At 42.1% G+C, this 15,833-nt stretch overlaps 1 protein-coding gene across 2 annotated transcripts in view; it reads left to right on the top strand.

The window, feature by feature from the left end:
- Positions 1 to 1,660: 1,660 nt before the first annotated feature.
- ADGRF3 (adhesion G protein-coupled receptor F3) overlaps positions 1,661 to 15,833 on the top strand; it is a 28,095-nt gene continuing 13,922 nt past the window's right edge. Inside the window, exons 1-3 of one of the 2 annotated variants that reach the window (XM_072633928.1) lie at positions 1,661 to 1,745; positions 15,382 to 15,448; positions 15,680 to 15,805. In XM_072633928.1, coding sequence (XP_072490029.1) covers positions 15,400 to 15,448; positions 15,680 to 15,805 — 175 coding nt within the window. In that variant the 5' untranslated portion in view covers positions 1,661 to 1,745; positions 15,382 to 15,399. Of the gene's footprint in view, positions 1,746 to 13,332; positions 13,550 to 15,381; positions 15,449 to 15,679; positions 15,806 to 15,833 lie in introns of those variants that run through there. The other variant, XM_072633929.1, reaches the window with a different exon arrangement.

Genomic DNA, 15,833 nt, shown 5'->3' with positions numbered 1-15,833 from the left:
GCAATTGAAGCATGGTGACAAAATCTGGAGAGTGAAACCTGACTGATTCTTGACAAAGATGGTTTGCCATTTCTTTCTCTAGCTTGAGGAAATCACTGTAAATGGGGCTAAGTGACTTGCCCTGACTCACACAGTTAGTAAGTGAAGATGAACTTAGGAAGATGAGCATTCCTGACTCCAGACCTGGTACTCTATCCACTGTGCCACCTAACTGCCCTATTCCTATTTAGCTCTATGAAAATGGATTTCTACTTAGTTTGGGATTTTTTACTACGAAACAATTTCCTTCTTAAGCCTCTAGATTTAATGCTTGGAGGAGACTCTATTTCCATTCGAGCTTTTTTAAGCCAGTGCCTTTATTCTCCATCCCACCCCTGGTGTCTTCTTTCTCTCCTGGCCTATGGATTACTACTAGATTATTACTAGAAAACAAGTCTTCTCTCACTTTTTACTCTCCATTGTAAAGGGTGGAGAGGACCCCACAATCCATAGTCCTACTGTTCTTGAAGTTTATTTTTTACTCTTATTTCTAATGGGTCATACCCCATATCCGCTACACAGAAATACTTATCATGACCACAAGGAAAGAGATCGATTTAGCCAGTTAATGCTTTTTGTATGAGCACTCAGTTCTACCTCAGAAGCCTCCTCTTCACCACACAGTAAGAGATGTAAACAAGCACAGAGCACTTATACATGTTCTGAAAGGGAGAGCCAGGTCCCTCTATTCCATGTCATGTCATCACAAACTTCCAGAAGCAGGATCACCAAACCTCTGTATAGATGATGGCATCAAGCAAAGAATGTTTGTATGCTTCCAAGAACTGGGCTCCCATTAGACTTCTTTATGTGTCCCATTCCAGGAGTCCTCATTGATCAAGACTGCTTTGGATGTAAGATGCCCATATTCTTCCCATTCTACCCAGTACTCATTGCTCCTACCTATCTCTCCCTATCCAATATCTGGCACCCCAGGGATTACTTCACAAATCCCAGGGATTTCTATAGGGACAGAGATATCTATATCACTCCTCCAGAGGACTTAGTTGGTTTTTTTAATTAAAAAAATTATAATAAACAAAAATAAATAAATTTAATCATATTTGAATAAAGAGGTTTTGCAGGTAGATGACTCAGTAGACTGAGTGTCAGAGCTGAATTCAAATGTGACCTCATATACTTACTAGCTATGTGACCGTGAGGAAATCATTTAACCTCTGTCTGCCTTGATTCCCTGCTCTGTAAATTGGGGATAATAATATAACCTACCTCCCAGGGTTGTTGTTGAGAATCAAATGAGATAATATTTGTAAATCACTTTGCAAAACTTAAAGCGCTATAATTACTAGCAATAGTTATTATTGTTTACAACAAAAAAAGCAATGCTTCTAGAATAAAAAGGAGAAGCCATGGGGAAAAGGGGTCTGAATCTTTGCCAGAAATATTTCTGATAAAAATCTGACCTTCAGAATTTATTAAAAAAAGGATATAGATTTATTAGCATAAGTTTTGTTGCAAATAATAACTCTCCAACGTTCAAAAAACACAAATCAAAGCAACTCTGAGATCCCATCTTGTTTGTATTTCCTTGACAATGATAGTTCCTTTTTCTCCATCCAGGCCATACTTGATTCCTAAAGACTGCTAATATACAGTGTCCCTCAGAATGAAACAGAGCAAGTTTCATCCAGAGCTCCTGGATCAGAAGAGGATGGTATCAACTTTTACGTTTAGAAGTATACCAGGTACAACTCTCCAAACAAACTTTGCACTTCCTGTCCCTTATGCCTGCCTTTCTAAAGTCTCACCTTCACCCATCTTGCCTTTTTACTATTGGATTTTAATCAAAACTTGCTACTATTGTGTGCTCAGTCAGTGCCCTGACTTCCAGATGACTTCCATTCCCTACACTCTTTAGTAGATTCCCAGGTCATTGCCCTTTCTGGCTTCACTTTCTTTCCTTCTGCTTCTTAATCCTATAATTAACCAGTTTAAATATATATACCCTCTACTATCTTATTTCTTGCCCTCTAGTCCTGCTGATTCTCAGGTTTTACTAAAGGACAGTCCTGAATTATTTCTTACTATCTGCCTCCTCAGCTCCTACTCACTTGCTGCTAAATGGAGATGTAGAAAGATACGTTGTGTTGAGTGGGTCTACCCTACCATGTAAAGGTAAGGGGTTGAGTCAGTCACAGAGTTTGTTACTTTAGTAAGGTTTTATATCGCTTGTTCTAAGTTAAAAAAATTTTTTTTATTTATTTAATTTTTAACATTCATTTTCACAAAATTTTGGGTTACAAATTTTCTCCCCTTTTATTCCCTCCCCCCCGCCAAAGCCAAGCATTCTAATTGCCCCTGTGACCAATCTACTCTTTCTTCTATCATTGCTCTCTGCCCTTGTCTCCGTCTTCTCTTTTGTCCTGTAGGGCCAGATAGCTTTCTTTACCCCTTTACCTGTATTTCTTATTTCCTAGTGGTAAGAACATTACAGTTGATCCTAACACTTTGAGTTCCAACTTCTTTACCTCCCTCCCTCTCCACCCCTTCCCTTTGGAAGGCAAGCAATTCAATATAGGCCAAATCTGTGTAGTTTTGCAAATGACTTCCATAATAGTTGTGTTGTATAGGACTAACTATATTTCCCTCCATCCTCTCCTGTCCCCCATTACTTCTATTCTCTTTTGATCCTATCCCTCCCCATGAGTGTCGACCTCGAATTGCATTCTCCTCCCCATGCCCTCCCTTCTATCATCCCCCCCACCCTGCTTGTCCCCTTGTCCCCCACTTTCCTGTATTGTGAGATAGGTTTTCCTACCAAAATGAGTGTGCATTTTATTCTTTCCTTTAGTGGAATGTGATGATAGCAGACTTCATGTTTTTCTCTCACCTCCCCTCTTTATCCCTCCACTAATGAGTCTTTTGCTTGCCTCTTTTATGAGAGATAATTCGCCCCATTCAATTTCTCCCTTTCTCCTCCCAATATATTTCTCTCTCACTGCTTGATTTCATTTTTTTTTTAAGATATGATCCCATCCTCTTCAATTCACTCTGTGCACTCTGTCTCTATGTATGTGTGCGTGTGTGCATGTGTATGTGTGTACTCCCACTTAGTTCCCAGATACTGAAATGTTTTAAGAGTTACAAATATTGTCTTTCCATGTAGGAATGTAAACAGTTCAACTTTAGTAAGTCCCTTATGACTTCTCTTTGCTGTTCACCTTTTCATGGTTCTCTTCATTCTTGTGTTTGAAAGTCAAATTTTCTTTTCAGCTCTGGTCTTTTCATCAAGAATGCTTGAAAGTCCTCTATTTCATTGAAAGACCAATTTTTCCCCTGAAGTATTATACTCAGTTTTGCTGGGTAGGTGATTCTTGGTTTTAGTCCTAGTTCCTTTGACTTCTGGAATATCCTATTCCATGCCCTTCGATTCCTTAATGTAGAAGCTGCTAGATCTTGTGTTATCCTGATTGTATTTCCACAATACTTGAATTGTTTCTTTCTAGCTGCTTGCAATATTTTCTCCTTGACCTGGGAACTCTGGAATTTGGCCACAATGTTCCTAGGAGTTTCTCTTTTTGGATCTCTTTCAGGAGGTGTTCTGTGGATTCCTTGAATATTTATTTTGCCCTCTGGTTCTAGAATCTCAGGGCAGTTTTCCTTGATAATTTCATGGAAGATGATGTCTAGGCTCTTCTTTTGATCATGACTTTCAGGTAGTCCCAAAATTTTTAAATTGTCTCTCCTGAATCTATTTTCCAGGTCAGTTGTTTTTCCAATGAGATATTTCACATTATCTTCCATTTTTCCATTCTTCTCTCTTTGTTCTGTGATATCATACTTTCTCACAAAGTCCTTAGCCTCCATCTGTGCCATTCTAGTTTTGAAAGAACTATTTTCTTCAGTGAGCTTTTGAATCTCCTTTGCCATTTGGCTAATTCTGCTTTTGAAAGCATTCTTCTCCTCATTAGCTTTTTGAACCTCTTTTGCCAATTGAGTTAGGAGAGTTTTCAAGGTGTTAATTTCTTCAACATTTTTTTGGTTCTCCTTTAGCAGGGAGCTGATCTGCTTTTCATGCTTTTCTTTCATCTCTCTCATTTCTCTTCCCAGTTTTTCCTCCACCTCTCTAACTTGATTTTCAAAATTCCTTTTGAGCTCTTCCATGGCCTGAGCCCATTGGGTGGGCTGGGACACAGAAGCCTTGATTTCTGTGTCTTTGCCTGATGGTAAGCATTGTTCTTCCTCATCAGAAAGGAAGGGAGGAAATGTCTGTTCTCCAAGAAAGTAGCCTTCAATAGTCTTATTTCTTTTCCCTTTTCTGGGCATTTTTCCAGCCAGTGACTTGACCTCTGAATATTCTCCTCACACCCACCTCGCCTCCTGGTCCTCCCAGCCAGTGTTTGGGGTCTGAGATTCAAATGCTGCTTCCAGCCTTAGGGCTTTTGGTGGGGGCAGGGCTGCTATTCAGTGTGAGAATTAAGTTCAGGTGGTCAGGTTGGGGCAGGGCCACCTCTCAGGCTCAGTTCCCTCAGGGGGTTTATGCACAGACCTTCCACAATGGATCCAGGCTCCCGACCGCCGCTTGGGGAGCCCCGTTCTGCAGCCGCCTCTCAGCTTCTACCTCCCGGGGGGGCCCGAATCATGGGGGCACCCCACTCCCCTCTCGACCCGCCAAAGAGACTCTCTCACCGACCCCCGTCACCTGTGGGCGGAGGGACTTGTGCGGCCACTGGAGATCCCGTCCCTGAAGCCTGCTCGGGTCTGTTTCTCTTGGTGCCGTGGCCGCAGCAGGTCTGGGCTGGGCTGGGCTCCACGTCTGCAGTGCAATGGACCTTTTGCGAGAGGTTTGCAGGTCCCTCCGGAAGAGAAATCTCCCTCGCTCCAATATTCCATGGCCTCTGGTGCAGAATTCGCCGTGAGTTACTCCCTTGTAGCCGTTCTGTGGGTTGTGGGTTCGGAGCTATGTGTATGTGCGTCTTTCTACTCAGCCATCTTGGTTCCGCCCCCCCCCCAGTTAAAAATTTTCCTACCAAGTTTTTCATCCAGAACTTCAATTTCTTTTCTGATACTTTCCTCTTGACACTAGTGTCAAACTTAAATAGGAATTATCCCTGCAAGTCACATGTTGACTTAGAAAATCACAAATTGACATTATGTTACGTGGTACTTTTCTTTGTTTTGTCAAACATTTCCCAATTACATTTTAATCTAATTCAGTTTTATAGGCAGCACATTTGATACCCCTTTCTAAAAGTGTCATTTCATTTATAATATTTTAAAACTTTTAAAAATTCTTCTTTCATTTTTTCAAGGAATTCTAGTTGAACTTGTGGCCAAGTTACATTTTTCTTTGAGGCTTAACTTACAGATGCTAGGGAGTTATTTTTTTCTTCTGATTTTGTGTCTTGGATATCCCTGGCTTCATGATAACTATTGTCAGTGTCTTGTTTTGTTTCCTCATTCTTCTAGTCTAACTTTCTGATATGGGACCTTGGCTCTGCATACTTCTGGAGGAAATATTGGGGTTTGATTTGTATTATGTGGGGTACTATACTTCAAGGACCTCAGGGATGGCTCAGTCTGGGGAACTGCAGACTTTCAGCAAGCTCTGATTGCTAACATTCTGGTCTGAGCTTTTAGGTTCCCAACCCCAGTTTGGCCACACAACTGTAGACTTCCACCTTATTGGAGATCCCATAGACAGTTGCTGGCTCCAACCTGTGTTCACTAGCTAGCTAGGAGGCTTGGCAGTTTCAATATGACAAATGTACAGCCTTATCCATGGTCAAGTCAAGTCCATTCAACAAGCATTTATTAAATATCTACTATATGCCTGGAACTATTCTGTGCCCTTGGCACTGCCAGGGCAAGGTTATGGTAAACTTTGGGGCTTTGGAGGCTCTTTGAAATAAGATTGCCTCGTTCCTCCCAAGATAAGTTCTGCTGTGAATGAAAGATTCAGGAAGGGAAAGAAGAGCCCATTTCATTTCAGTAGTGTTTTGGTTCAGCTCTAAAGGACATGAATGGGCAAGATCTCAAGACCTTGGAACACATCAATAACTGCCTAGGACTGAGTGGGAGATCTTATAATCTGTACTCATGGAGAAACAGGCACAGAGAATAGAAGTGACTTGTTGGTAATACAATGAGTTGGTGGGAAGTCTTAGAATCCAAAACTGTGTGCTATGGGCTCACAGACTAATTTTAAGTGCATAAAATACATAAGATTACCAAGTAAATTAATTCTATTGAAATATCAGTTATTAAAACATCAACCATAATGGTAACAGATTTTACATTCAAAATTCCTCTTATTCATGATATGTTATATGGCTACCCTCACCCAGCCACTCACCATTGGAGTAGCTGATCCCTGGGGCAGCTAGGTGGTGTGGTGGATAGAGCACCAGTGCAGGAGTCAGGAGGACCTGAGTTCAAATCTCACCTCAGACACTTGATACTCACTAGCTGTGTGACCTTGGGCAAGTCACTTAACCCCAACTGACTCATCCTGGGTCATCTCCAGTCATCCTGATGAATATTTGGTCACTGGATTCAGGTGGCTCTGGAGGAGAAGTGAGGCTAGTGACCTGCACAGCCCTCCCTCACTCAAAACAAAGTCAAGTGCAAGTCATGTCATCATTTCTCTGATGGCATGGTCTTCTTTGGCAACGAAGGACGAATACACACACACAACTGATGCACTGAGAAAACAAAGAAAGACAAAAGACAGCCCTTGATCCCTATGAGCTCACAGTCTAATGGGGAAGACAACAGTTCTATTCAAAAAAGATGGATACCCAATTTGTCATATACATATATACATGTATGATATTTTAAACTTTTAAAAATTGTTGTTTCATTTCTTCCATACACCTATTTATCTATCTCTCACACTCTCTCTTCAAATATGCTAAATTGGAAATTGTTGGAGAAGTGCTTGACACACAAAAAGGTATCAAGGAAAATTTATTAGAGTTCAGAGGAATTGAGCACTTTGGTCAAAGTTGACTCTGCCCCTCTTAAGGAGGAGGGAGACCCTTCTACATTCATTATGAACTGGTAGCTTCCCAGTAAGGCTACAGGAAGACTACAACTTGTTCAGACCAATGGAAGTTTCTTATACTGTTCTGAATTTTGGACCTCCCACGCCTCAACACCATCCATTGCCACATGACTTAATGTTCTTCTCTCTGATAGGCTTCCCCTCAAACAGCTTGTCAAGCCTGTGCACAAGTTTCTGACTGACCTGACTGTGCTAGGTCACAACTCTGGTCACCCCAAACTGTGGTAATACAACTTCCTGGTTTCCCACAGAAGTAATTAACAAAGAGAAGTTACTAGCGTTAAGGATGCACAATCCAGAATGCTTACCCTTATTACTTTGCTACAGGATTAATCAAATAAACTGATCACTGGTCCATAGTTCCCTACCTGGTTACTTGCCCATGGGCTAAATCTGAAGTCTTGGGCTAGAAAAATAGCTCACTGTGTTCTCTCCTTGGATTTTTCCAATCACTATTTAGTCTGAAGTTGGAGAGAGTTGAACTGTACCATTTGAATCTTTGCTGTTTTGATTCAATTAAGTCAATCAATTTGTCACCTTACTTCTCCCACCATAGAGAAACTAACAAGATGCTATGCCCTGATACTTTTATCAAGGAAGGCAACACCTATTGAACCAATCAATATAAAAGCTAATCTAACTATAAGATAGTTAAATAGAACTGGGAATGACAAAAATTGAGAGAACACAACCAGTGGGGACTTGAGCTAATGATAGACTAGACACTACCACCTTCGCTCAAGGGTATTAGAGAACCTTGAGAAAGTGGTAGGATGTATCATCCCTGGCCTTCAAGCAATGGAGGCCAGGCCAGTAATTGTTACACATAACTTTGGAAAAAGCAATTTCAGTTGAGTGATGAGCTTGAAAGCAAAGTTGGAAACCAATTGTAAAGGACTAATAAGTTGTGACAGGAGAGTAAATGGAAGTAACAAGTATAGATAGCCTTTTCTAGGAGTTTGGCTATGAAAGGGAGGAAAAATGTAGGATGATAGCTTAAGTGTATTCTCAAGTCTAATGAGCATTTTTAAAGGATTGGGGAGATAGGAACACATTTGTAGGTATCTGGGAAGAAACCATAGGAAGACACCAACTATTAGATATTAGAGGAATAGGCAAGTTTTTGATGATGTGCAGAATAATCCTGGGGCTTTCTGATGGTGAAGATGGGAGGGGAGGGGATCAAGCTGTACTTATAAAGCAGCAATCATGATTTGATTAATCATTTGATCAACCATTTGATTCTGAAAAAGTATGTTGAGGAGGTCCAGGAGAGTTGAGAGTATAGCCTGGTGAAGAATGAAGACATGACTGGCCTGGGTGCTCTCCTTAATATGGAGATTCTGAGAGGAACCAGCAAATCAAAGGTAGAGTTCATGGGGCAAAGGGTACTACTAATGTATTAGTGTGTGAAATTCAGGGGTAGAGTAAGATTCTAGGGTGAAGAGGTTTCTGGGGCATTATAAAGAAAATCTGGAAGAGTAAAGAATACAATCTGGAGAGTAGGAAAATACTTTAAATACTTTTTAAAGTTACTTAAAATAGCAAGACAGAAAAGAAAAAATGAGGCTCACAGAGCAAATATTCTCACCTCCCATCGGTCACCCTAAAACTAATGGGGATGGTATCTGAACCCCTAAAAGGAAAAGACCATGACTTTGGGATCTGGACCCCAAAAAGGAAAAGCCTCTGAACTTTCCCATAAATTTTGACAGTCCAGATCTCTGGCATTAGCCTGAGGCATCTGGCCAACCCCCCCCCCCCCCCACCTGCATTACTTAATTACTTTACTTGACACTCCCTAATCCCATCCAGGCCCCTTTCTCCACCCCAGGCTATTTTCAGCTCCTCCTTCCCATCCAGATTTTCTTACAGTCTTTTTCTGTTTAAAGGTATCAATTTTATCCTCATTAAATGGGCAGATTCTTAAAATCTGGCCCTCTTATATTGGCATCACAAATACTGCAGACTCACTAGCAATCTTGTCCACCCAACCAGTGTCTTAATAAACTCACTTCTTGAACTAAAAGAATGCTTGAGTGGTGAAATTCTTTCAAGGCAGACACCTGCCATGTACTCTAGGGTTTCAGGGTTTCTGGCACCCATAGACAGCAACACAACCACCCAAACTTCCAGAAAACATTCTAATGCTGATTTCTACACTCCTTTATTACTATAAGCTACTTGAACAAGAAAAACAAGCATTTTAAAATGTTCTTCCCCAGTATTCCTCATCAGTACTGGATGCCAGCACAAACACCTGCAGCAATGGATGGGAGGGGAGAGCTCATCTAGGTTTGATCCTAGTAGCTTCAGAGCCCTCTAGGATCTGTGAAACATTAAAATCTTGCAATTTTGTCTTCTCAGGATAGAAACTCCAGCTGAGAATAAGATTAAAGGAAACCCTTTCTACCTTTTTCTGCCTCCTCATGGGTATATTTTAGGTGGCTTGGGGTAGGGAGGTGGCACAGTGGATAGAGTACTGGGCTTGAAGTCAGGAAGACCTGAGTTCAAATGTGACCTCAAACACTAGCTGTGGGGCGGAGCCAAGATGGCTGAGTAGAAAGACGCACATACACATAGCTCCGAACCCACAACCCACAGAACGGCTACAAGGGAGTAACTCACGGCGAATTCTGCACCAGAGGCCATGGAATATTGGAGCGAGGGAGATTTCTCTTCCGGAGGGACCTGCAAACCTCTCGCAAAAGGTCCATTGCACTGCAGACGTGGAGCCCAGCCCAGCCCAGACCTGCTGCGGCCACGGCACCAAGAGAAACAGACCCGAGCAGGCTTCAGGGACGGGATCTCCAGTGGCCGCACAAGTCCCTCCGCCCACAGGTGACGGGGGTCGGTGAGAGAGTCTCTTTGGCGGGTCGAGAGGGGAGTGGGGTGCCCCCATGATTCGGGCCCCCCCGGGAGGTAGAAGCTGAGAGGCGGCTGCAGAACGGGGCTCCCCAAGCGGCGGTCGGGAGCCTGGATCCATTGTGGAAGGTCTGTGCATAAACCCCCTGAGGGAACTGAGCCTGAGAGGTGGCCCTGCCCCAACCTGACCACCTGAACTTAATTCTCACACTGAATAGCAGCCCTGCCCCCACCAAAAGCCCTAAGGCTGGAAGCAGCATTTGAATCTCAGACCCCAAACACTGGCTGGGAGGACCAGGAGGCGAGGTGGGTGTGAGGAGAATATTCAGAGGTCAAGTCACTGGCTGGAAAAATGCCCAGAAAAGGGAAAAGAAATAAGACTATTGAAGGCTACTTTCTTGGAGAACAGACATTTCCTCCCTTCCTTTCTGATGAGGAAGAACAATGCTTACCATCAGGCAAAGACACAGAAATCAAGGCTTCTGTGTCCCAGCCCACCCAATGGGCTCAGGCCATGGAAGAGCTCAAAAGGAATTTTGAAAATCAAACACTAGCTGTGTGACCCTGGGCAACTTAACTTAACTCTATTGCCTCCAAAAACAAAAAGCCAAACCCAAACATATCTAGGTTGCTGTATCACAGACAACACACAGAAGGCACTGAAGTTTTTGGACTCCAGCCTTTAACAGGTTCACTCTTGATCTGATCAGACAGGAGGACAGCTTCTGAGGGTTAATAATCTTACTTTATTTTAGTCTAATCTTCTCAAATGGTTGCTGGTGATGGGAGCACCAACTCCTACAGCATTCCCTAATCACCCTTCTCTCAGGGGCCTCGGTGAAAGGGGGGCAACTACCCCTAGTCTTGATGGAGCCAATCGAGACAGGCACAGCTTGTGTACTACCCTAAATCCCCTCAAGCCTCAATGCAGGCCAGTTGAGGCAGGTACATGCATTCCTCTATGTATTATCCAAATCCCAAATGGGTTCCCCCATGGATTTCCCCATGGATTCCCCTATGAATTCCCTGTGGTTTCCCAGTGGTTTCCCCACTCACTGCCCACCGCCCACTTGATTTATGGCAACAGACAAAGAAGGCATCTTATAACATTAAGCTCACAGGTTAACTTTAGCAATATCATCATTCAACACAAGAATAATAAATATTACTTATGTCACTCCTATATCTCACTGTGCAATCTCAGTAAAACTGTCTGTTACTGATTCTAGCAATTATTATCTAGGATCCTTGGGGCTATTCTGGGAATTATCATCTAACACCTAGAAACTAGACATTGCCACGGCCATGGATCCTGAGAAACTAAACTCTATAAAGGATAACAAAATCCTTCTTACATACAGGAGCTGACCTATTGGTCAGGACATTTTCTCTCTCAAGAAGGACAATGCTTAGTCCCCAATTGATAAATGGTCAAAGGATATGAACAGGCAATTTTCGGAAGAAGAAATTAAAGATATCTATAACCATATGAAAAAATGCTCTAAATCACTTTTGATTAGCGAGATGCAAATCAAAACAACTCTGAGGTACCACATAACACCTATAAGATTGGCAAACATGACAGAACGAGAAAATGATAAATGCTGGAGAGGATGTGGGAGAGTTGGAACACTAATTCGTTGTTGGTGGAGCTGTGAGCTCATCCAACCATTCTGGAGAGCAATTTGGAACTATGCCCAAAGGGCGACAAAAATGTGCATACCCTTTGACCCAGCAATACCTCTTCTAGGTCTGTATCCTCAAGAGATCATAAAAATGGGAAAGGGTCCCACATGTACAAAAATATTTATAGCAGCACTCTTTATGGTGGGCAAAAACTGGAAATCAAGGGGATGCCCATCAATCAGGGAATGGCTGAATAAATTATGGTATATGAATGTAATGGAGTGCTATTGCACCATAAGAAATGATGAACAGGAAGACTTCAGGGAAGCCTGGAAGGACTTATATGATCTGATGCTGAGTCAAAGGAGCAGAAGCAGGAGAACTTTGTGCACAGCAATGACCACAATGTGCGAGAATTTTTTCTGGTAGACTTGGAACTTTGTAATAATGCAAGAACTTAAAAAAAAAAAATCCCAATGGTTTTCTAAGGCAAAATGCCTTCCACACTCAGAGAAAGAAATATGGAAGTCATTCGCAGAATGTAGTAGATCATGTTTGTGTGTGTGTGTGTGTGTTTTTGTGTATCAAGTTTTGATTTGTTATATGATTTCTTCCATTTATTTTAGTTCAACTACATAGCATGACTATAGTGAAAACATACTCAATAGGAAAGTATATGTAGAACCTATACAGAATTGTATGCTGTCGTGGGGAGGGAGGGTGGTAGTGGGGGGTAGGCTTGGGGGGGATAAAATCTTAATTTTATGGCAGTGATTGTAAAACATTAAAAAATAATAATAAAATTAAATTTAAAAAAAGGACAATGCTTGAATTTAATGTTAAATTAACTTTAAAAAATAGTAACAGATTTGTGCTTAAAGGACAGAACACAGTATTAATCTTTCTTAACTAACATTCATATGCCGGCTCTGTGATTCTGGGAAATTCACTTGATGTCTCAGTGCCCCAAGAAACTTTCCTAAGTGTTAAGTACTGACCTTCAAAGTGGCCAAGGAAGTTCCACACTGAGAATGCCTTACTCAGGGGCTCCTGGAGCTAGTTTGCTCCAGAGCTGATTTTTACATTTTCAGGGTAAGCATGGATACCTAGGGAAATTAGCAAATTTACAAATCAGGGCTTGATTAGTCATTTTGTTGACTGTTTAGACCAGGGGTCGGGAACCTGTGGCCTTGCGGCTATAGGTTCCCCACTCCTGGTCTAGATTCAGGAAAGTGATAGAGAGAATGTTAATAATGCAGATTAAAGTATGTCACTTTTGTTTGTTTTGTTTTGTTTTTATCTGGAGAGATGCAATACTGTTGAAATCCCAGGTCTAGACCAAAATATTTGTGCATCTACTTACCGGTATACATATTGCTTACCCCAAGTAGAATGTAAGCTCCTGGATGGCAGGGACTCTTTTGATCAGAAATTTCCAAAATGAACTGGCAAGTTCCTGGTCAGCATGAAGGAAAGGTTCAGTAAGTACAGTTTGCCAAGGGAAATGCCACTCATGACAAATGTCCCTAGCCAAATGGATAAGTGCAAACTATTCTAACTGCCTGACATAGTGCCTGGCATGGAAGGCGAAGTTAATAAATGTTGAACTTGAATTGAACTTAATGTAGCTCTTCGAATTCCTGGAAGGAATTCAGAGCTCTCAACTTGTATCCATGGGCTTCAGATGAGAATAGCAGAGAGATCAGTCCCTCCTCCCCTCCATTTGACTGGATACATTTATGGTGCGTGGCACTTCCCTTTCTGAGTCCCATCCCCATTCCTTTCAGTTCTTTCATTGTCCCCTCCCAGCCTATTGATGCACTGACCATTTGCCAGCGCATGGTGGAAATTTTTGTAAGACAACCAACAGGAGAAATCCTCTTAGCCATTCTACTGCCAGTCTGTCTCATTGATACCCTGATGTCTAGCCTGCTGCTTCTGGCCATGAACTTCCACCTGATGGGGCCCTTGGCTGTCAAAGCATCTCAAACTGTGAGTATCACTGAGAGTTTGGAGTAGCATCTTTATATCCTTGGTCTGAGGAGAAAAGGAGGGTCTAGAATTTGGATGGCATGGTCCGTGGAAGCAGATTGTGAGGAAAGAGTATTCCAAGTCAGTAAATTGTGCTTTGGGAGAGGGAAGTAGGGTTTGGGTAGATAGGGGATGGGGAAAGAAAGTTGCTAGAGAAGAAGTAGAACATAAGCAGAGACCAGATTTGGTGTAGGATTCCTAGATATCCTATGTGCCTGTCTATCTATCTATCCATTGTCAAACTATATATCTATAGGTAGGATGGTCATACATTTTACATCCTGTCTCCTTTTCTAGTGTATTGAGAGAGAAATAAAATATCACATAAGATTTTCAGATTTAGAGCTAGTAGGGACCTAGGAGATAAATCATTTAATCCTACCCACTCATTTTATACACGACGAAACTGGCCAACAGAAACAAAATGACATCCAAAGTTACCCAGTATATGTGTCAGAGCTGAGATATTCAAAACCTGACAAGTAGTATGAATTGCTTCTACATTGTTAGAAAAAGACTTCTTTCATTTTTCTACCCTCTACTCCTAAATGTCATCAGGAGAGACTCTATATTCTCTAGAATAAATATGACAGAAGGGAGAGAGTCCATTAGAAAAGTAATTGAGTCTGAAGAAAAAGCCTCAAGATCTTTCCTAGAAAGACAATAGGGCCTGGGGGGTGGGGATGGTGCAGATGAATAGGAGGTATAAAAGTAAGAAGGAAAGCTAGCTGGGGAGGTGAAGGAAAGGAGAAAACTGAGCTTAGGTAAAGAAGGGAATTAATAGTAATTAATCACTTAAATTTACTTAGTCAGAGCTTTAAGGTTTGCAAAGCATAATTTCCTTTGATCCTCAGAATAACCCAGTGAGGTAAGTGTTATTGTTACATCCCATTTTACAGATGTGGATACTGACTTGTCCAGGGTCCCATAGCTCTGGAGTGCAAGATTGGAACCTTAGTCCAGTATTCTACCTGCTCCCTAAAGGGTTACAGAAACAAACGAGACAGTTTTGTTATTGTTACCTTGCTACCTTGTTAAAATTAATATACTTTTTAAAAAACAGACCGTAAATAATAGTTTACAATAACACATACATTCTCTTTGGAGACTTGTAGTTGTTTGTGTATCTGAATATTTATTTTGTGGATAGGTGTGAGATGCATAAGGAATTTTTTTTTAAACAGAAAGAAATAATGCAAGAGACAAGGTAGGCTAGAAGTTGGACTATTAGGGAAGGTCTCTCCTCCTTGCTGACCCTTATCAATCAACAAACATTTATTAAATGCCTACTGTGTGCTAGGCACTATGCTCACTATACTTAGTGCTGGGTTACAAAGATCAAATGCAATAGTCCCTGTCCTCCAGGAGTTTCTGTTACATACATCTGGCAGATCTTAGCAGGCACCAGGCAGGGCAGTCCCCCAGGCTCGATCCAGCTTCTTCTGTGGGAGGGCAAAAACTTCTGGAATCTAGCCAAGTAAGACCACCTGGAGGCCCAGAAATATGTAAATGCAGGAAGGGACTAAACAAAGTGTGTTGACCTTCCTAGATTTGTACAGCCCCTCCTTCCGGATGAAGGTTGGCCTCACCACAAATAATCTTGTCTTCTACTCTCAACCATTTCCAGGCTAAGAGAGGAGGCTAGAAAAGTCCCAGGAGGAAGAAAATTCAGAGGGGAATTGGGCTGGGAAGGAAGCCTCAGAAGGGGAAAGTCTCTGGGACAAAGCAGGAGACCATTTAAGTCTCAGGGGAAACCCTGACCCCTTGAAGTTCTCCTCTGTGCTCTGTTCCAGGAAACCTGGAGTCTGGCAATGGAGGGACAAACCAGGTGGCTCACAAATCAACTGGGGCAAGCAGCTGGTGAGCCTAAGGGGACCTCAGTCTGAGCAAAGGGGGAGGGAAAAGGAGATGGGAGCACGGATAGACACAGGAAGAAATGTCTATCTGGTTGACTCCTAGGGTAGAGAAGTAAAGCCCCCTTGCCATTGGTGCCAAAACCTTGTAAACTAGTGTAGGAATTGAGAGGGCAATCGGGTCAGAGATAGCTGTCATTCTGCAACAGGGATTCTATAACCACCTCTATTCTTCTAGAATCAACTCTCTTTACTGCCTATGTGCAAATGGAAGTCCTAGAAAAGTCCTGGGTCCCATCCTCCTTTAGTAACCCAACTCTTCCCCCATCCCTAAGAGATCTCATAGCCATCAGTCTCACCACAGGTAAGAAGGGGGTGGGATGTTGCTCTCT

Source organism: Notamacropus eugenii, chromosome 1 (assembly GCF_028372415.1).
Source record: "Notamacropus eugenii isolate mMacEug1 chromosome 1, mMacEug1.pri_v2, whole genome shotgun sequence".
In the NCBI taxonomy this organism is placed as follows: Eukaryota; Metazoa; Chordata; class Mammalia; order Diprotodontia; family Macropodidae; genus Notamacropus; species Notamacropus eugenii.
Note: the sequence above shows the minus strand (reverse complement) of the source record. Positions and strands in the feature narration are given on the sequence as shown.